General features: G+C 50.9%; 1 protein-coding gene across 1 annotated transcript in view; it reads left to right on the forward strand.

Annotated features, from left to right (window-relative positions):
• Window positions 1–20297, forward strand: part of PCBP3 (poly(rC) binding protein 3) — a 41991-nt gene that overhangs the window by 8675 nt on the left and 13019 nt on the right. The window contains exons 2-9 of the mRNA XM_010566984.1: window positions 10430–10501; window positions 10808–10831; window positions 12411–12443; window positions 13112–13228; window positions 13651–13782; window positions 14108–14236; window positions 16969–17043; window positions 20101–20142. Of these exons, the coding sequence (XP_010565286.1) occupies window positions 10430–10501; window positions 10808–10831; window positions 12411–12443; window positions 13112–13228; window positions 13651–13782; window positions 14108–14236; window positions 16969–17043; window positions 20101–20142 (624 nt within the window). The remainder of the gene's footprint in view (window positions 1–10429; window positions 10502–10807; window positions 10832–12410; window positions 12444–13111; window positions 13229–13650; window positions 13783–14107; window positions 14237–16968; window positions 17044–20100; window positions 20143–20297) is intronic.

Here is a 20297-nt window from a genome sequence, read left to right on the forward strand (position 1 = left end):
CCATGTGCTCTGGGTCAATCTGTCTGTCTGTCCACCGGCACCTGGACAGACCCCTCCAGGGCAGCTCATGTGCTGTGAGCCTCGTCCCTGTTTCCAGGGATTAGAGAGAGAGAAATGGAGATGGGATGGGATGAGATGAGGCAGTAGATTGCTTCGCTCTCAGGATGAAGGGATTTGTGGACTGCCCCCAGATCAGTAGATTGAAAGCGGAGGGAAATTACTGGGATGATGCTGCCTGTGGGATTAAAGCCAGGGCAGCCAGGAGGCTCTAGAGGAGGGGAATGAGGGGGGTCGTGGATGGGGGGGCCACGGCATGCCTGCTTCTCTGAGCTGCGGGGAGATGCTCCTGGTTGCATCCCTATCTGTTTCGGAGGATGCACTGGAAGCAGATGCCTGCCGGCCCCAGCTCTCCAGGATGCCTGAAAGGGTGTGCAGCATGATGAGCCAAGATGGAGAGAGGGATGAGGGGACAAGAGGCCATGTCCCTGATGTCTGGATCAAGAAAAATAGTGGTGGTGGAATTTGGTGCCTGCTCTGCAGGTGTTGTGGCCACACATACATCCGTGCAGCAGCCGCATAGAAACAGCACAGGCAAAAGTCTCGTGCTGGTTAAGTCCATTCAGCTCTTTTAGGTGAGGACTGAGTTATCCCCTCGAGGTTATGGTTAAGGCTGTGCAGTCTCTGGCACAGCAGCAAGATAAACGAGCCTGTTGCTTTCTGCTTTCCCGAGGCCCCAGAGGTGCTCTCCTCTCAGCTGCCCCCCCAGTTAAAAGGATGCCAGGAGTGTGCCTGGAGCTCTTTGCAGAGCTGTGCCTTCTCGTTTCCAGGCTGCTGGAGGACAAGCCTCTTGTCCTCCAAGGTCCACACAGCTCCCTGTAGTCCCTCCTCCTTTATGAGCGGCTGGCATGGACCTATGGCCATAAGCATCCTTTTTTGGCTGTCCTTTGGCCTTCTGCTGAAAAATGGCATGTAAAAACTGGCACATAGGGAACTGCTATCTGATTATCTCACCCCTTGATCTCCGGAGGGGTGTGTTTCCAAAGCTGGCTGTGCTGGCATCCTTTGGGCAAGACATGGGTCCTTCAGGCCTGATGCACAGCCCCAGCAGAGCATCCCTGGGGCATCTGTCGAGGCATCTCCCAGTGCAAGGCGGCGTCTCCTGGCTCCCATTCCTTAACCTCTGGCTGGCGGGAAAAAAGGCTAAATTGAGTGCATCCCTGAAGCATGACCGACCCTAGGCATAGCTCAGTGTCAAGGTTGTAAGTGCAGTTGTCCAAGAGAGATCAGCTTTATTTGCAAATACGCAAATGTTTGCAAGATTTAAACAATGATGACTGGCAGAATGACACTGTCACCAACAGCACATGGCTGTGGGGAAGCTCTTTTCCAGTGCTTGACCTGGATCTTCTTCACTGCAGTTTAAGCACCTCACTCAGGAACATTACCTTGTCTCCCACCACCCTCCTGTCCTGCAGAGTCTTGGTTCCTGCAGCCCTTCCCTGTAGGCCCCAGGGATCTGGGGTTGCTCTCTGCTGGCTGGATCTCTTGTGAAGACCCACCTTGTCATTCTTGGTTTCCTTCTGCAGATCCTGCAAGTCGAGTTGTCACTCCCAGCCATTTTCAGGTGGATGGGGAGCTCTTCCTCTGTTTCTGTAAACTTAACTGCACACATCCAAGCTCGGTACTTTGCCTTGCTGAATGGCATCTTATTTTCTCCCCTTTGCAAAGCTCGCTTTGGCTTCTTGCTCTGCTCTCCAAGAGCTTCCCCCACCTGGGTTGTCACCTGGCAGTTTAACAGGAGTGCCACCAATAAATGTTCGGGGGGGTTTTGAGCATTTCCCAGCCATCTTCAAATGGTTTCATCTGCCCCCAGGTTTCTCTGGCTCTTTCCGAACAAAGCCACGTAGGACAGTATTAACAGCCTTGTTACCGCCACCCCTGTACTACCAGTTAGGGTATATCCCCCCTCTGTGAAGGCTTATCCTAGGGGGTGTTTATTGCCAATGCTTGCAGAAATGCTGGAGGAGCTGCCCTGGCTCCCTTCGCATCACACAAGTTTCTCCATTCTCCATTGGCTCAGTCCAGCTGCCCTCTGCAGCACTGCTGGTGGTGTTTCACAATGTCCCACTGCTTGTTCAGGGGTGCAGACATGGAGCGTGGCACTGAAGGAGTCATCTTCCCAGTCTCCACAGTGCAAGGCTGTCTCAGCTAATTCATGAAAGCTTTGGGATTTTTTCCTGTCGCTTGGATGCTGCAGCAGAATCGACCCCACTCTGGAGTGCTGAGCCCTGCAGCAGGGTCCAGGCTGGGGGTGCAATGCAGTGCTTCTGGCTCTGCCTTCCTGAGATGACCAGGTCACCCAGGCTGAGCGGAGACCGAGCCAACAGTTGGTCCTTGCTGGTCCATCAGCAGCTCTTCTGGGGCCCTTGCTCCCAGCCTCTCCAAAACATTGACTTGGGCATGGAGGGACAGCCAGTATTTCAGACAAAAACTGTAATGGATCATTTTATCTGTTCTTTAATCAGCTGGCAGACCAAAGGAGATAGAGCAACCTTCCTTATCACAGGAAATGTTGTTTTCTCAGCACACAGGGTCTTGAGTCCACCCAGCACTTGCTGAAGGCTCACAAACATCTGAGGATGCTCTTGGTCACTAAGTCGTAATGGACCCAACTGAGCAGGGCAAAGAGCGTTGGCTGTCATCGCCTCATGAGGTGAAATTTCTGACGTACTTTTAAGCAGTTTGACATTCACCAAAACCACTATTTTTATTTGCAAATTATTCAAACTGGAAGTGGCTGAATTAAAGTGTGTTGCTCTCATCCACCCACTCACGCCAGCCTTCCAAAACGAGCTTTAATTCACTAAGAAATTAAACAAATTTAGTGAAGACCCATTATTATTCCAAGCAGGGTTATCTCAGCTTGTCATGGTGGTGGTTTAACAGGTTCAAGTCACTGATTTTTCTCAGTGTCCCACAATCAAAGAGCCCTGAAACCAGCCCAGACAGGGTTTCCTGGCTTGCACATGGGCATCTAATATCCTGCTGTTACTACACTGAATTTCCCTCACTGTTGTGAGTCCAACCTCTGCTTGCAACACAGCAGCAGCTCATGTGAATGAATGGAAATTCTGCATCCCACAGATCTCTGCAGATACATATCTCAGGTACGGCTACATAAATTTCCTCTAAACCTGATAATCAACTTAGGCCTCCAAGTTTTGTCCCCTGCAGAGGTATCAGGGCAAGAGGTAGGTGCTATCATCCTGCTGTCCTGTTGCATGGGATGAAATGATGTTCAAGACCTTCATCCTGGGGAGATTGGTAGGGAAAAGCTGCAGCTTTGCTCTCTAGCCTTCACACAAAAGATCGGGTTTACGGCACCATCATTGCGACAAAACCAGTCGTTCTTCTTGGACTGGGCTTGCCTTAGAGATGGTGGAGACGAACACCATCTGACGTGCGGGGCCCAATTCTGATTTCACGCATGATTGCACATCCCTGCACTAGCCATGCCAGGGTTGCGCTTCTGTGGGCAGCTGCTGCTGGTCTTGGTTAACTGTTGAGGTGCAGTAGGCTGCGATGAACCACACGTTGCTCAGAGGATGAGCGGGGATTCTCACTGAACATCCCTCCCTGGGCTTCCAGTGTCCATGCGCTGGAGCCAGGGCGTTCTGCTACTCTTTGTTGTAGAGACTTGCCAGCTTTCCTGGACTGTGCTGGAGGTACGTGATGCTGCGTTTCTATTCCTCTTGGTTTATCCATCAGGTCAGAAATCGCTCCAAAATGCGTGAAACCTCACTGAAAACCTACAAATGTTCACCAGAGGCAAACGAGGCTGGTATGGTCAAGACCCAAAGCAGGATGAACAGCCTAACAGCTTGTGGGTGTGCCAGATGAAGGAGAAACCCAGGAAAGCAGCTGGGAATTTCCTGGAGGGGAGAGCAGGCTTAGCATGTCTTTGGGCTGGTCTGAGAGTGGAGGTGTGCATTTGGCTGGGATGTGGCTGAGCCCATTGCGGTGTGACAGGGCTAGAGCTATGGGTCATCATACTAGTTGCTCCTGAACTCTAGCCAATACCAGTATCTAGAGCCAGTATTTCTCCCTGGAGAGCCCTGGAAAACCAACCCTGCTCTCTAGAGGGCAAAGAATCTGGGGAGAAAGCCATGCTGACATGAAGAGTGGTAGGAAATGATCGTTCAGGAAATAGAGAAGAGCTCCCAAGACTTGCAGCCAGCAAAGAGGTTGGTGGGAGGAGCAGGAGTTAGCAGACCATCTGAGGCAGGGAGACAGCAAACGAGGCAGCAGGAGAGGTTGCTCTGATGGCCCTGGCACTGAATTTGTGGACAGAGGAGTCAGAAGAGCAGAGAGGGGAACGGACGGAACAGAGGGTCGAGAGGAAGGCGCATTTGCATCCCCACAATAGTTATTGGGGTAATTGGCATAGAGGTGAGCGAGACTGCAAGAGCCCCATGGTGCACACAAGCAAGGAGAGGAAAGTGGGTTATAATTGCTTGTCAGCCAAGGAGTGACATCCTGGGCCATGAGTGGAGACATCTCACCCAGAGGAGAGCAGGGAAATGGGAGCAGGTGACTGAGAATGAAGCCTCCAGAGATGCCTGCTGTGAGGGCAAGAGCAGGGGTATTTTTCTCTCATGATGCTTGGAAAGATCAAGGGCAGGTCAGAAGCCAGGATATACTGCTGGCTGATGTACCAAGGCAGCACAGGGCATCTTTTTTTTCTTTTTTGGTTAGAGATTTCTAAAATATTTCCACTGAAGCTGGAGAGTAAGCGGAGGAAAGGTCAACCAAAATGACTACGGCCTGTGGAAAATAGCAGCAGCTGGAAATGCAGCTTTATTGCAAAATGGCATTTGGTGTCACTCATGTAGGTGGTGCTACTGTCCTCTCACGGCTTCATCTTCTGACAGCCGAAGGCTGCCAGTGGCTGCTGTGTTTCCATTTGCAGCCTGGGTTTAAGGCAATGCTTGACTTTGTTTTTCTGCCATAGCGTTTTTTCTCCTTCCACCCCCGTCCTGACCTGGCCAGACTGCGTTGTCGTCATAATCCTGAGCTGGCTGCATCGCGGTGCTTCCCAGCTGCTAAAACGCAATGCTCAAAATCGCTGGATTAGGTCTTAATGGCAGGATCAAGCCACTGGGAGATGAGTGGGGAGAAAGCTCCTGCTTACGCAGGTGGACAGACAATGCTCCTCAGGAAAGCAAGCTAGAAAGTGTAAAATGTCAGAAAAGCAGCTTCCTTCCTGGATTCCCCTGCTTGTCTCCACATTTATCACATTTTCATTTTCCAAGGGTCAGAAAATGCTGGTCTGAGTTTTCTGAAGGGAGTATTGAGAGGTCAGAGTTCTTTAAATGTTTCCTTCCTCGCAGTGGAAAATGTTGTCTTGAGTGATGGACTTCGTGGCCAAGACCTTAATCCCCAACATGAAAGTCTGCCAACCACATTAGAAATCTGGGCCATGCCATGGTGTATTGCGGTGTCCTGAAGGACATTGAAGCTTTGTGGTCATCTTCAACACCTGGCTTTCTGCTGGTGGGGCTCCTGAAACACCAAAGGGCCTGGGAAGTGTGTTGGATGTTTTTCAGGGTGGTATTGCCATTGAGCAACTGCCAGGATGCTCCAGGGTAGTGTCTCGGGGGTGGTCCTCTGTGCAGGTGGCACAGCATCCCCATACAGACCGGTGCCCAGGGCACCCTGCCCTTTACCTGCACAGGTTGGCAAGGGCTCTTGGTCAACAGGGATCCAAGGTGTTGGAGTTTACCTGCACTGAACAAACCCGTCAAGAACGTGTGATTTTCTGGAGACCGTGTGATGAGTAAGAGGTGTGACAGACTTTCTTCTTTGAGTTTGCTTGGCAGTGCCAGTGAAGTTCCCACCCAAACCTTTCAGGGAGAGGGTGGGTTTTGCCTGTGGGACATTTTTGCACCAAGTTGTCCTCTCTGTCTATTTTCAGAGAGCTTGAACAAAACATTGCTGTCCCCCAAAACAAATGCTTAGATGAAGCAATGAAATTTGATCTCCGTAACACTGGTGAGAATATTCCATGACAAGATCTACCAAATAAAGTCCACCTTGTGTGTCTGTCTTCTGGCAGGACCATCCGTCCCAAAAACACCAGGGTGACTTTAGTGCAGGTAAGGGAGACCCTCCCTCTGGAGTTGGGGTCTGCAGGCAGTAGCAATGCTAGTACCAAAGCAAGACGAACAGTTTTGTGATGGAAGTTCATTTATGAGAGCATCAACCACCTTCTCCGAAAAGCAGGCTGCTGCTACTGTGTCCTGGGGCGATGGGGGCTGTCTCAGGGGAGCTCTCCCCCAGTATCGGCAGCAGATGCCTTGGCTCTCTGATGGGCATTTGCAGAGGAGGCGTAAGCAGCATTTGCTGGAGCTGCGCCGCAGGACTCGCTCACGCATGGCTAATGTGCCCAGGGAGCCCAAGTGGATGCATGGGAGGAGGAAGAGGAGGAGGAGGAGGGCTGGCTTCGGCAAGCATGGAGTCAGCTATGTCTCCCAGCCCCTGCAGGGACACGGGCTCTACCTGACCTCAGCCGAGCCCCCTGCTATGGGCCCGTCTGGAGGGGGCTGCGGGGTTCCCAGCATCTGCTTTTCCAGCTACCGTTTGGAAACCAGGTAGGAGAACAAAGTCCAGCCCAGAGCTCGATCTCCCTCCCCTTATTCTGCTTCACATGCTGTCTCCCATCTGGGAGATGATCATGGTATTAAATTAATTTAATACATGGTGTTCAGAATTCCCCTAATTAGAAGGTTTTGCTCAAATTTTAGGAAAGTGTCAGTATTTGTGAGGTATCAGCAAGCATAAACGCAAAAACACTAGCTTAGGTAATCGCTCCAACCCAAAAAACTGGAAAGGAGAAAAATCAGAGTGTGTATGTTTGTGCGTGGGGAAGAGGAGTCTTTCTGCTGTTCTGGGTTTCCATTTTCCTTCCTCTTTTCCTTCTCCTTGGTCACTGGTGCCTGAGCTGCATTTTCAGACATAGGGAATTCCTGATAGATTAAGGATATTTTCCAAAATTAAATATATTTAATCTCAAAACCAAGGGAGAAGGAAGAAGCAGATTGCTCTGAGTACTGACGATGCCTTCTCCGAGCACTCTCCCAAAAGGCAGCTGCATTTAAAAGGCCTATTTATTCTGCAACGGGATCATCATTCGGAAAGCTCTTAACTGGCTGTTTTGGGGCAGATCAGAGCCGGGCACCATGCTCCCCACCCTGCAGAGCTCCCCTTGGTGCAGTGCAAAGACATTTGACTGCTCCCCACGATGGCTGCACATGGGAGGATGCTGGTCCGGTCCTCTGCCTGCAGTTGCCCAGGCATGACGCTCAGCAAAGCCTCACTTGGCTCGCTGTGCACCTTCCATTTTGGGGCCAAACTTGACACTTCTGTCTCCTAATGCTGTGTCTTTGACCTCTGCAGGGCTGCACCTGCTTTGTATTGGGTTGGAGCTGGGCTCTGGATCTACTCTATCAACTGGACTGGATTTAATGGTGTCCTCAGGGCTTTCAAGTAGATGGACAAAGAAGCCATTTCAAAGCTGCTGTGAACTAGGCGGAATACGACGGTGAAGAGGAAGGGTCCGAGATGGGTCTCTCTCCAGGCAGGGAATGCTCTGAAATGCTCAAAATGGCGTTTGGGGGATAATTTTTCCCAGCCCTTTGTCCGTGAAGAATGAGGGCTGTGGGGGGGAGGCACGCGCCCAGGGTAAATGCCTTGGCTCTATTGTTCCCATCATTTCCATTGAGCTTATGAACCCCCATATAAAAGACTTACCTTTCACTAGTATGATTAAGAAAAGGCCAATGTAGCTCTCCCGCTCACTGGAGCATGAAGCGTGTTTAATTTAATAATGCTGATAAATCTTAAAGCCAGGAGCATTTGACTAACACATGACCCACTTTTTCAATCAATTGGAAACATTTACATAACAGCCTGATGCAGGGTTCCTCCTGTGAGGGATGTGGAGCAAGGGATGGCAGACACCCCTGCCATAAGCACTGCCACTGTAGGGCATTTGGTGAAAGTAAAATGGCGAATTTGGCCGGTCTTTGGTGGGAAAGTCATGACCCACCTCTTTGGGACTGCCAGCTCTCCCGCGGCCGCAAGGATATGCCTGGGTTTAGAGCACCCCAGCCACCCAGCTGGGCTTTGGGGTCCATCATCCCGGTGGCAAAGCCCAGACCACTCTAGGGTCCCACCCTTGCCTGCCAGCTCCCAGCCGTGGGTCTGGCACCCTGGGCTGTTAGCTGCCTGGGCCACCACACTTGGGCAGCTTGCAAAAGAAAGCCTTTGGGGTGGTATGCGGGGCAGGATGGCTTTGTGAATATTGCCTCTTCAAGTCATGAAAGCCACTGCCTGTGGATACACCTTGACCATCAGCTGTGAAAAGCCTCTACCTTCCTCTGGCTGTGCTGTCAGAGGATGCTTATCAGCCAGGAAGGGGAGCTGCACCTCTGTGTTGGCACATACCAGCCTCGTGGCTGGCTGCAGTGGTGTCGTGGCTTTGTTTCTTTACCCACAGCAGGGCTAGATTACTCCTGGGACAGGTCATCCCTGGGGATGATTGTCCCCCTGTACAGTGGGGGCACCTCTTCCGTGAAGGCACTTTATCTCCTGGCACATCAGGAGCACCAGCAACGCTGACCTTCACAAATCAGCACGTTGATCCTTTTCAGCATTGCTTCTCATGCACAGAAATCAGCACAGCGTTAACCAACACAACCAGTTATTTATTTTCCTTTATTGTTTGCTTGCCATGGGCTCAGTCTTGAAAGAGAAAGTTCCTGATCTCGTACATTGTGCTATCATGTGTCAGCCCATTCCCATTACTCTGGTCCCTAACATCATCACCTTCTTCCTCTGAAATATTCTCCTCCTCCCCACCCTCAACAGTGCCTTTTGGCTTGACATCTTCAACACATTTCATTTTTATCCTCCTTGTGAGGATTTTACTTTTTTTCAGTTGTAACATCCAGCAGCCTCAAGATCAGTGTTTGTAAGTAGGTTATAAGCAACCTCATTCCCAGTGAGCTGGTGTCCTGTTAGCTCAGTAGGAGCACCGCCTCCCTCCCAACTACACAGGTTTTATCTATTTGGGGTTTCATAATAACCTCTTGGAAGAGGTTTTACATCAAACCCATCTCCCAGCCATGATTTGTGCATTGCTGCATGTTTATTCATCCCGACTGCCTCTTTGCACTAAAGTAATACTTGAGAACTGGTTTACTCCCCATTTTTTGGTCACATAAGTCCATAAGTCCTATGTGAGCAAACGAAAATGCCAGATGCTCGTGACCTGGACGAAAAATCTCCTATCTGATATATACTGAGGGATTAAATAACATGGGGGAGAATTGCTACAAATCTCTCGGCATTGCACATGAAGGATGCTGGCACCTCCTTCTGAGACAGGACTGGTCTCCCCATACAGTAGGCTGCAGAGACATTTCATATGCCGGGTCCTCGCCCAAAGATGCTACTAAGGAGGCATCAGGAAAGAAAAAGGAATGATTTGTTGCTGTTCTGTGATTTTTTTCTTCCCCTGCCTTCAAAACATCAGTGGCGGTTTTCCCTCTAGAGGGCAGAGGAGGAAAGAAAGAGAATGGGAAGGGAAAGGAACATGACAGCACGGGGAAAACTCGCACTGGTTTTGTAAGATACATGCAAAGCATGAATGGCTGGAAATGGCGTGGTCCTGAGACACAGTGCCCAACTAGGGTGCTCACAAGTCAGGATGAAAACCCAGGTGTGTAGCAACTGGGGCACCAGCTCCATCCTTCCTGCTCTGTGCTCCTGGGGTTGGATAGATGTTTCTTGGTTCCTGAAAAACTGGCTTTTGATTTTCTGAGGGCCCACACTTGAAATGGTGAATTTTGGTTTGCTAGATAGGTGCCCTGAGTCTTTTAAAGTCCCAGTTCAGCCACTGGTCTTTGGCCAGGCTGCTCTGCTGACTCCCTGCTCCTGCGTCCACATGCTCAGCTGGGCACAGCTGCTTTTCAGCTCATGCAGGTGTGGGCTAGCCATCTGGCTGTGCCACCTCGGACACTTAAGTCTTTGCTCCCACAATGGCTTTTGCGTAAAGCTGCTGGCAAAGCCATGGCAGAGCTACAGGCTGTTCTCAGGCTGTCACCCAGTACCGTCCCTGTGGCGAGCAGCCAGCCTGATCTGCACCCACTAAGGTGTTCAGCCCATGACATCTCCCTGCTGCTTCTCCAGCCGTGGTTTTCCCATGGCCTGCTGCTCTTCAGGCTCCCTCCCGCATCGAGGAATGCGCCTGCTTTGGGAGAAAACCTTTCTTTCCCCTCTCTGTCCCCAGGTGATACGGCCGTGCTGCTGTCTCCTTCTGCGCCCGGGCTGCCCACCCAGCTAACGCACGTCTCCCATCCCCCAGTAGGAAATGGAGTCCAAGGTCTCCGAAGGCGGCCTGAATGTCACCCTCACCATCCGGCTGCTGATGCACGGCAAGGTAAGGGGCTCCTTGCCGGGGGATTTCCTCGCAGCTCGCTCTCCTGCCTCCGCTGCAGCTATGCCCGGGTCTGGCCAGCCCCACATGCTGCCTCCACAGCCCCGGGCTGCCAGGAGCAGGTGTCCTTCTGCTGATGGGGAGGGTGGCATGGTGCTCCTGGCCCCTCTCAGGTCTGCCCCCTGGCCCGTCCTTCTGCTGGGGACAGTGTGCACCTGATCTTTGCTTCATTATGGGGTTGGGCTGGATTGTCTTCATGTTTTGTAATGTTGATTCCTTTGTGTTTGGCCTTTTTTTTTTTTTTGGTAGGAAGTGGGAAGCATCATTGGAAAGGTAAGGACATCTTTTAAATGTGTATTTAATGCTATTGCCTGCACGATTTGCTGCCTGTTGTGTGGTAGATGCCAGTCACCTCTTCCCTGTAATGTCCCTTAAATGTTTGGTGTGCATGAGCTTGTCACTGGGTTTGTGAGACACAAATGATGGGAGACCCACAGAAGGATCAAAGACCATTCCCCTACCCCCCCCCCCAAGTTATCTAGTCCTGTTTCCAGCTGCTTCATTGTGGTAACAAACGGGTATTTATGATCATGTCGCCCTGATGTGTTAATTAAATAGATTCATTAGGAGAGATAAAGGAATGTCATGCAGACCCATTTAAATTCTGCAGCACTTCCCTCTGAGGCCACAAGACACCATTTAGCTTGTGCAGAAAAGCTGTATGAGGTGCTCTCCTCCCTGGTGCTTGCCACGGTGGTTTGGAAAGTCCTGGCTATATAGGATTGGTGTTTCAGTGTTTTTAAAAGGCAGGTTGGTGGTAGTGAAGATTTGCAGTACAAACACCTTCTATATGCTTGCACCTTATTTTTCCATCAGCCTGTCCAGCTGTCCTGGTTTCAGCTGGGATAGAGTTAATTGTCTTCCTAGTAGCTGGTACAGTGCTATGTTTTTGAGTTAGGTATGAGAAGAATGTTAGTAACACTGATGTTTTCAGTTGTTGCTAAGTAATGTTTAGTCTAAAGTCAAGGATTTTTCAGCTTCTGATGCTCAGCCAGCAAGAAGGCTGGAGGGACACAAGAAGTTGGGATGGGACACAGCCAGGGCAGCTGACCCAAACTGGCCAACAGGGTATTCCATACCATGGGACGTCACATCTAGTATAGGAACTGGGGGGAGTGGGGGCGGGGGGATCGCCACTCAGGGATTAACTGGGTGTCAGTTGGCGGGTGGTGAGCAATTGCATTGTGCATCACTTGTATATTCTAATCCTTTTATTATTACTATTGTCATTTTATTAGTGTTATCATTATCATTATTAGTTTCTTCTTTTATGTTCTATTAAACCGTTCTTATCTCAACCCACAAGTTTTACTTCTTTTCCCGATTTTCTCCCCCATCTGACTGGGTGGGGGGGAAGTGAGTGAGTGGCTGCATGGTGCTTAGTTGCTGGCTGGGGATAAACCACAACACCACCCCTGGAAAGATTTACAGTTCTACCTGCTTTATATCTGGATACGAAGAGACTAGATGTCTCTATAGGTGCTAGATAACTGCCCTTCAAAGCCACTCTGAAGTGCCAGATTTTCTCAACAGCTGATGAGTTTCTGAGCTTTTTCCATGCATTTTTCCTCCTAATAGGAAATATAGAAAGGGAGGTGGAGGCGCAGTTGTGCATTCTTAGCTGTTTTGTCTGTCATGTCTTACAGACACAGGGCAAGGGGCTACAATGGCTTACACCCTCAGCTCTTCAGCTGACCATTGCGTGGGGATGGAGGGCCAGGCATCATAGAGCTGTCCAAATGTCTGGCTATGTGTTGCCATGTATTAGAGAGATGTGTGTTTGGAAGGGTTGTTTGGAAGGTGGAAGTCTTGAATTTTTAGTAATAGCCTGTGTTTCTGCTTCTTATTTCAGAAAGGAGAGACCGTGAAGAAGATGCGTGAGGAGGTGAGCAACCCTGCTCTGTAGCAGGATTTGTAGGAGGAAGGGAGAGGAGTGGGAAGGGCCGTCAGGCTGTCCTGCCCAGCAGTGTGCAGCACAGCGGCCAGAGCCGCACATTGCCCTGTGTGATACGTGCAGTAACTGGCAGGGTCAGGACACACAAGACAGCTGTGCCAAGAGCTCTTTGGGCCAGTTTTCTCACTCCATACTCAAACAAACTCCTATCACATTTAATGGGAATTTTCCAGAGCCAAGAATTTGCTCTTAATGAAACATTGAAATTAAGTCACTTGTAAAATGCTTGAGTTTGTCCAAGGTCTTTGTGCCTGCAGCTACCAAGGAGTTATCAGATCAGTAAGCAACACTCTTCTTTTTACAAGCAATGATCCCATGAGCTCGTCTTGCCTTGAATGTGTGGGTTTGCATTGCAGTAAAATACCCAAAGTGGATGCTTGGAAACCCTTTCTGAGGGTCAGGGTAAGGGAGCGCTGGAAGCACCACGGGGGACAGGGATGGGAGTTTTTAAGGTTAGATGGGATGTCGAGAGGCTGGCACAGAGGATGGTGAGGGATCAGGCTGGGACAGGACCCAACCCAGAGGAAGGGCTATGCCTCCAGTGCATCCCCATGCATTGCTTGGCTGTGGCTATTCCAGGTCTTCCCTTCTCTTTCCAGAGCGGGGCAAGGATCAACATCTCAGAGGGAAACTGCCCTGAGCGAATCGTGACCATCACCGGCCCCACTGATGCCATCTTCAAGGCTTTTGCCATGATCGCCTACAAATTTGAGGAGGTGAGCAACATGAGCCCTTTTCCCCAGGAGGCCAGAGTAAAAGGGTCCACATCCAGACCCATGGGTGGCCCACCAGCCAAGGAGAGCTCCGGTGTGCCCACTGCTGGGGTCAGCAGTGCAGATGGGCCTGGGTACCTCCAACCCATGCGTGCCTGGCTGGACTTGCTTAACTGGTACATGACCTCAGCACAAAACCTTCTGAACATCTCTAAGTAGGCAAGAACTGAACTTCAGTGAACTGTCCCAGAGGTCTTGCAGTTAACTAACTGCAGGGATGTGCAGTGATGCAGCTGCAGTCAGAGACCAGCCACAGTCTGGGGGACATGACACCTCTTTTCTGGCCCAGGGCAGGTGGGTTGGCCTGGATGGCAAGTGTCTGGTTGGGTACCAAGGGCTGATGCATTGCACTCTTCCTTCCCAAGGACATAACCAACTCAATGAGCAACAGCACTGCTACCAGCAAACCTCCGGTGACGCTGAGACTGGTCGTGCCAGCTAGTCAGTGTGGCTCGCTGATCGGCAAAGGAGGCTCCAAGATCAAGGAAATCAGGGAGGTGAGTCAGACTTGATTTCATTATTGCATGTAGTCACAGCTCCTCAGAGCTGATCCACGACCAAGGGGGAGCTGCCTTGGAAAAGGGGATCCTTATGCTGCTAGCATTATGCATCATGTTGCTTCCCAGGACAGTCCTGCTGACGTAGGAGTAGCATCCCGTGGGACCTTGCCGGCGTGCTCCTGCGGATGCAGGCAGGATGCCGCACCTGAGCTCATGTGGGGCAGTGCAGCTCTGGGGAGGCGCGTGGTGTCGGAGCTGGAGCTGGCTGCAAGGAAAGGCATTCAGCTGTGGGATTTCTCCTCCTCTGTCTTTCTGTCTCCAGTCAACAGGTGCTCAGGTTCAAGTGGCGGGGGACATGCTGCCCAACTCCACGGAGCGGGCGGTGACAATCTCGGGGACACCCGACGCAATTATCCAGTGTGTCAAACAGATCTGTGTGGTGATGCTGGAGGTACAGTCTGTAACAAAGGGGGTAAAGTACATAGGAAAAAAACCCAGCTGGCACCACAACAGCGCTGGGAGCTGTGGAGCGTGTCTCGTACCCTTCACCACGCATTGTCGGACCACTCTCATTTCCTGGTACCTCCGTTTGAAACCGACCCAGTGTGTTTTCCCCACCATTGTCTGTTGTTTCTAGAGTGCCACACTGGAAACCTGCCTGGTTGGGTGCCCCAAAGGAGTTGGTTTGTGTCATAGCACAAGGTGGCTTTAGGAGAGAGGGGTGCTGGAGGAGGCCAGGCTGGCTGGGACAGCCGTAGCCAGGTGTTCCAGCAGCACTGAGGGTGCTGTGGGAAGGCGACGGGGGCTGGAGCCACTCCACCAAGCCACTCTGCATGTGGCTTATGGTGCCCCATGAGGACCAGGGCTGGGAGGAGAAGACCAGTGCATCCCCTGCACTGGGGGACCCAGGGCTGGGAGCGCAAAGCCAGGTGAGGCACAGCAGGAAAGGTAATTAGGAAGGCTGGTGGAGAGCAGGGCCTGTAGGGTACATGGACATGTGTCAAGGGTGCTCTTTTCTGGGAGAAATGCTGACGAGCAGAGCTTGAAGATCTCTGCCATGGAGAGATGCTGCTGTACCAATGGCTTATTGCCAGGGATGACCACGGCCACATGCCCCACCTCCACGCCTCCCACCTCAGATGGGAGAAGCTCCAGCAGGAAACCCCTTGGGACACAGGACGGTGACACCCTCCGCTTCTGGTGCCTCCCAGAGATGGGCAAGCACAGACCAATGTCAGGCCCCTCTGCCTTGCTGCACAGCTCACACATCACTGCCCTTTCACGACAAGGAGGATTACATTTGCTGCTGCAAGAGCTTCAGATGAGGACAGCAAGGCTTGGCAGAGGTGAAGCAAACCCAAATATAAGCAACTTCAGTTTGGCAGCAGCACAGCTAAGGAGGAATTGGCTCGAGCCACATTACCCACCACTGCTGGTAGCAATGCTCAGGTGGGTACAATGTGCTGCCAGAACAGTGCAGTTTTAGCTGCACAGTGACTCCAGGTTATGCTCTGGACTGTAGCAGAGATGGGCCCAAAGTGATGCTTGCAGGTGTGTTATAAAGACTTTTGTGGCTGCTGTTCTCACCAACCAAAGCAAGGGGTGCTGCTCCTCTATATGGCTCAGCAATGGGAAAGAGAAAAACTCATAAGTTTTCTTGCAGTCTGAAATATGGGAAGTCCCCTGACTTTAACAGTTCACAGAGATGCTTTTTATGACCTTTCAGTTTTAAATTATCTTACCACAGAAATCCTCACTCATCCCCTCCAAGATTTGTAAAGCAATAAAAGAAAAAGCAGGTTTGTGATTATAGAGGCTGTGCTTTGATCATACAGCTTTCCTGCAAACCTGTGCTGAGCAGGAAAATTTGGATATGCCACTTGGCTACAAGTGGACATGTAGAAGAATGTACAGAAAAAAATGAAGAATTTTCCATGAGATAGCATAATTTATATTGCCTGTCTTTACATAGCAGTAACTGGGTCATTTCACTTTGGGTAGAACCACAAGGCTTTTATCTGAAATCTCTCCTGATCCCTAGAAACCTCTGAAATCTCTTCTATGGCTTGTTATTTATGTTCAAGAGAAAACCAACAGAGATAACTTGGGTGAGAAGATCCCGTGCACTGTGCAGTGTAATGCATCAGTACAGCTTCTGCTCGGACCTACCCAGGTACCAGTCAGGCCACAGCAGGAAGGAGTGAGATGTCCTGGCCAGCTGGAGCAGGGCTGCCCTGGGTCACACTGCTGCAGGAGGAGGGCTGGGCACAGTGCCTCTGCTGCTTGAGTCTGGCTGGCTGCTCATAAGGACTGCCACCACCATGCAGCTCTAGCATAAGATCTCTGGAAACTCTGATGTTGCCATCTGAGAGGGATTTCCAGCCTCTTGCTCCTCCAGAGCTCAGCACTCTGGCCAAAGTGATCACTGCCACTTGTCCCACCGGGGCATGGGAGGTCTTGACCACAACGAAGGTGCTTTGCAGCATCCACTGCACGGTCAACCATGTCCCAGCTTGGATTCCGATAGACCAAACCAAGTCCTGAAGGTGACGCTGTTCCAGCAGTGAGGAAGATGAGAGGGCTCAAAGACCTTGAGAATCGTGCTGGGTCTCTCAGACAGGCTGCTCACTCCTCCTGATGCCTGTGCTCACAACGCCATATCACAGCTCCTGGTGCTTGGCAGGGCTGGTACGACTCTGGGGCAGGCTGTCACCGTGCAAGAGCTCTCAGGCTGCAAAGAAAGCCACTGCATGAGGGGGCTCCTGGCAGCCAGGGATTAAAAGCCTGGTCCGTGGGTGTACCTGCCCATCTTGCTACTTGAGGGTCTCCTCGGGGTGTTTTGAGGAGGGTGCTCTGTTCCAGCATCAGGCTCAAGTCTAGACCAGATGGCACGGTTTGCGGAGAGCACAGTGAAGGCGAGGGAGTCAGCGGAGGTCCAGGAAGCGATTTAGGGGCCCATGCCCTGGCAGGGGATCTCCCATACCCCAGGTTGTCCTTGTTGTCCATTAAACACTGATTTCCCCTGTGTCCTCCTGTCCAGAAACGCGGTTTGCCTGGTGCGGGTGTTGCTGGCAGCGGCCCCGGGGGCCGTGCTCCGTCGGGTGCTTTCTAACGCTCTTTTTGCCGCCGTTTCAGGAAAGCTGTTCTAATGTTCTCTCTCCCTCTCCTTGTCCCTTTTCCTAGTCCCCACCAAAAGGTGCCACCATTCCCTACCGCCCAAAGCCCGCCTCCACCCCTGTCATTTTTGCAGGTGGTCAGGTAAGAGCCGACCCGCTTGCAGCCTCCACTGCCAACCTCAGCCTTTTACTGCAGCACCAGCCGCTGCCCGTTAGTGCACTCAGGTTTCTTGCCTTCTGACTTGCATGGTGTCATCCCATCCGTTGCGTGCCACGGCAGATGGACTGAAAGCTCTTTGCAGAACCGCTGGCAGTTTGCAAGCCCAGGCAGATGGCTTAGCTCCTGCTGTGATGGCTGCTGGAGGATAAGGAAAGGGCCAGCCTGGGGAAAGAGGGTGTTAGCGCTGCCGGACACTTGTGCACCAAGAAAAGTCTGGAGTTTGCTTCATTAGACCCATATTCAGTATTTGCCAACAGTTAGCAGTGTAAAGGAGAAAATGAGAAAAGCCTCATTGAACAAGAGGCCGTGACCATGCTCCCACAGTGGCTGCAAGTGTTTTTTTTCTGGCTTCTCTAGTCCAATTAAAAATAACTTTGCATAGTTGTAATTGATCTGAGATAGGAAGGGCTCATCCCAGCCACTCCAGGACTGTGCTGAGCCTCTGTTCAGGGCAGTCTCCATGAAAAGGTCATCCCCATCACTGGTGCTGCTCCCCCCCAAAATGCCATAACCTCTGCTGCAGATCTGGGTCTCAGCTCTACCCATGGGAGAGCCCGCATTGCATTGCCTTCGGTGACATTGCGCAATGCTTGGTCTGCAATCTTGCAGTCACGATGTGGTATTTCTAGTGACCCTTGGGAAGCAATGGCAGATTTTTTCTTTGCAGGATAACCATAGCATGCATGTGCCACAGGAGCTGGTGGTTGTTCTGCAAACACAAATCAGCTCCCGCGGCACATGATTTACAGAACAAGAGCAGTTGAGCAGGTGGCTGCTTTTAAAAAGGGGACTTGAACCATTGCTTTTTCTACTCATCTACTTATCTCACCTGGTGACCAAGGACCTGCCTGTAGATGCCACCATGCCGTGGTCCACCAGTATCTAGCAGGAGAGGTACTTTCCCAGGACCGCCAGCAGCCAGGTAGAGCCAGCATCATGAAGCTACAGCTAATGCCACCCAGAGCAGCTACACATGAGTTATTTTGTTTTTCCCCAGCCATAATAAATAGCAGAAGGACAAACTAAGGATGGGAGCAAAGCCCAAAGCACAGGCTATTTCAGGCAGTGTGCTGAATTAGCATCTCTTAGTCATTGCCAGCATCAGCAGGAATGTGTCGTTTGGTCTGAGCAGCCATCCTGGAAAAGAGCTTTGAGTCCAGCTGCTTGGTGAACTTATCTTCTCAAAAGGGAGAGTAAGATGGAGGTAGTGTTTTGCCTGCTGGTGAATGGTTGATGTCTTGCACAGAAGTGACGTTGTGGGAAGAAGCAACTGTCTCTGAAATGAGAGCTCTTCCCTGCAGCCCCTGAAGGAGCACTGGCAAGCCCCTTGGCTCTGCCTGAGGGGTGGCACGGGGTGCGTTATCGGAGGACAGCAGGTGACAGGGCTGCGAGGTGCTTGGGGTAGGTTGAACGTGCATGAGCTCAGCAGGCTGAGGGACACGGTAGCTGATGGCAACTGCCAAAGGGATCAGCCCCATCATCCGTGTGCAATGTCAGCCTCTGCAGAAAGCTGGGCGTCACATAGGCGGGTGCTGTCAGAGTTGGGTTGCATCTGTCCAAGACACCTTCCTGCCTTTAATTAGCTTTTTCTAATCAATTTTTCTAATAAAAAAACCAACAACCAAATTAAACCACCAGGAAAGACTGAACATTTTAGAGCTGCCTCTGCCACATGCCCACAGGCAAACCAGTCCCCATCATGCTGGGATGCCAGCAGGCACTGGGACTGCGTGGGGCTTTGCCTCCTTCCTCCAGGATTTCAGGGGGTTTCCTCACACAAAGCGCTTTGCTGTTTGCAAATGATGTGGCAAATTTGCAGGAGGTTCAGAGAGTGGTTTTCTTCTTTTTCTTGGCTATCTTTACTCTCCCTTTTTAAAGTGTTATCCATCTCTTTTGCCATTTCTTTCACAATCATGTGAATAATGTGTCAACCAGGGAGATACATTTTGCTAGCTGGTTAAGTTCTAAATATCGGGCTCTCTAGTGTCTGGCTCTGTACCCACAGCAGTGCTTATTTTCAGGTTATTTACAAAAGAGAAAGGATTGCTACAAACAATCAGAAAAGCACTAAAAAATTTGCCTAGCAGACATCTGCATGGGTTTGTCAACTATAGCTAGTGAAAGGCATTGCAGTGCAGGCACCATGTCCCTGAGCCCTCGCTAAGCTTGCTGACACATCAGCACCGTGCTACCCAGCTGGCTTTCTGCACCGCAATGCCTTTCCCCCCAGCAGAGCACTGGAATATACTGGGTAGATGTAAAGCATGTTAAGAGCTGTGCACCTGAAAATACAGAGAGACTGTCTGCACTGGCTTGCTTTCTATGATCACGTTTAGGTGCAAAGGGCAGCAGTGATGTTACTGTGCATTCGCTACACATATAATTCTGGTTTGATTAATATCTTTTGTACAGCAAAGCCCAGTTGTCCCATTCCATGCAATTCTGGCACCTTTAAAGAGCCGTTTCCTTCCTTTTGAAAAAGCCAAACTGAGCCCAAGCCCTTCAAGTTAGGTAGTTCAGCATGATCTGGCTTTCATCAGAAGGGTACGTCTCCCTTCCACCCCAAGCACTCGCTGCCCCAGCGAATTTAATGCAGCACAGGGGGGCTTTTCCTCTGGGCTAGCCAGGCGGGTGCGCGGGGCAACTGCTCGCTGCATGGAAAGTGCTTCCCTCATCCCCTCCAACCTCAAAATAAAGCCAGTGAAGTCAAAATTCAAGATACTGCACCCCGCTTTCACTAGCAGCTGAGCGAGGGGAGAGGTGTACCAGTGGCATAATGCTCAGCTCCCCGTGCTTGGTTATTTGGGGTAGCACGGTGTCCCAGGCAGAGCAGGCGGGGGGCTGAGCTTCTCTTCAGCCCCTGCATTCACAGCACGTGAGGCAGAAAGGAGCAAAGCCCAGGGATGGCAGTTCCTGCGGAGACATGGGGCTTTGCCACCGCCTCCTGCCAGCCCTAATAACGTGTTTTTTCTTTTGCAGGCCTATACAATTCAGGGACAATACGCTATTCCACACCCGGATGTGAGTTTTACCCTAATTTTTCTTATACCCTTTTATGTCACCTGCATGCTACTGTTAATTCACATAATATTAATATTAGACAATAATATTAATAGCGTATTTTCAAAGTAACTGGCCGTGTATAGTATCTGTAATACCTTGAATAGCCTTTTAAC

This window comes from Haliaeetus leucocephalus, unplaced genomic scaffold, assembly GCF_000737465.1.
Source record: "Haliaeetus leucocephalus isolate CR32 unplaced genomic scaffold, Haliaeetus_leucocephalus-4.0 Scaffold223, whole genome shotgun sequence".
Taxonomy (NCBI): domain Eukaryota; kingdom Metazoa; phylum Chordata; class Aves; order Accipitriformes; family Accipitridae; genus Haliaeetus; species Haliaeetus leucocephalus.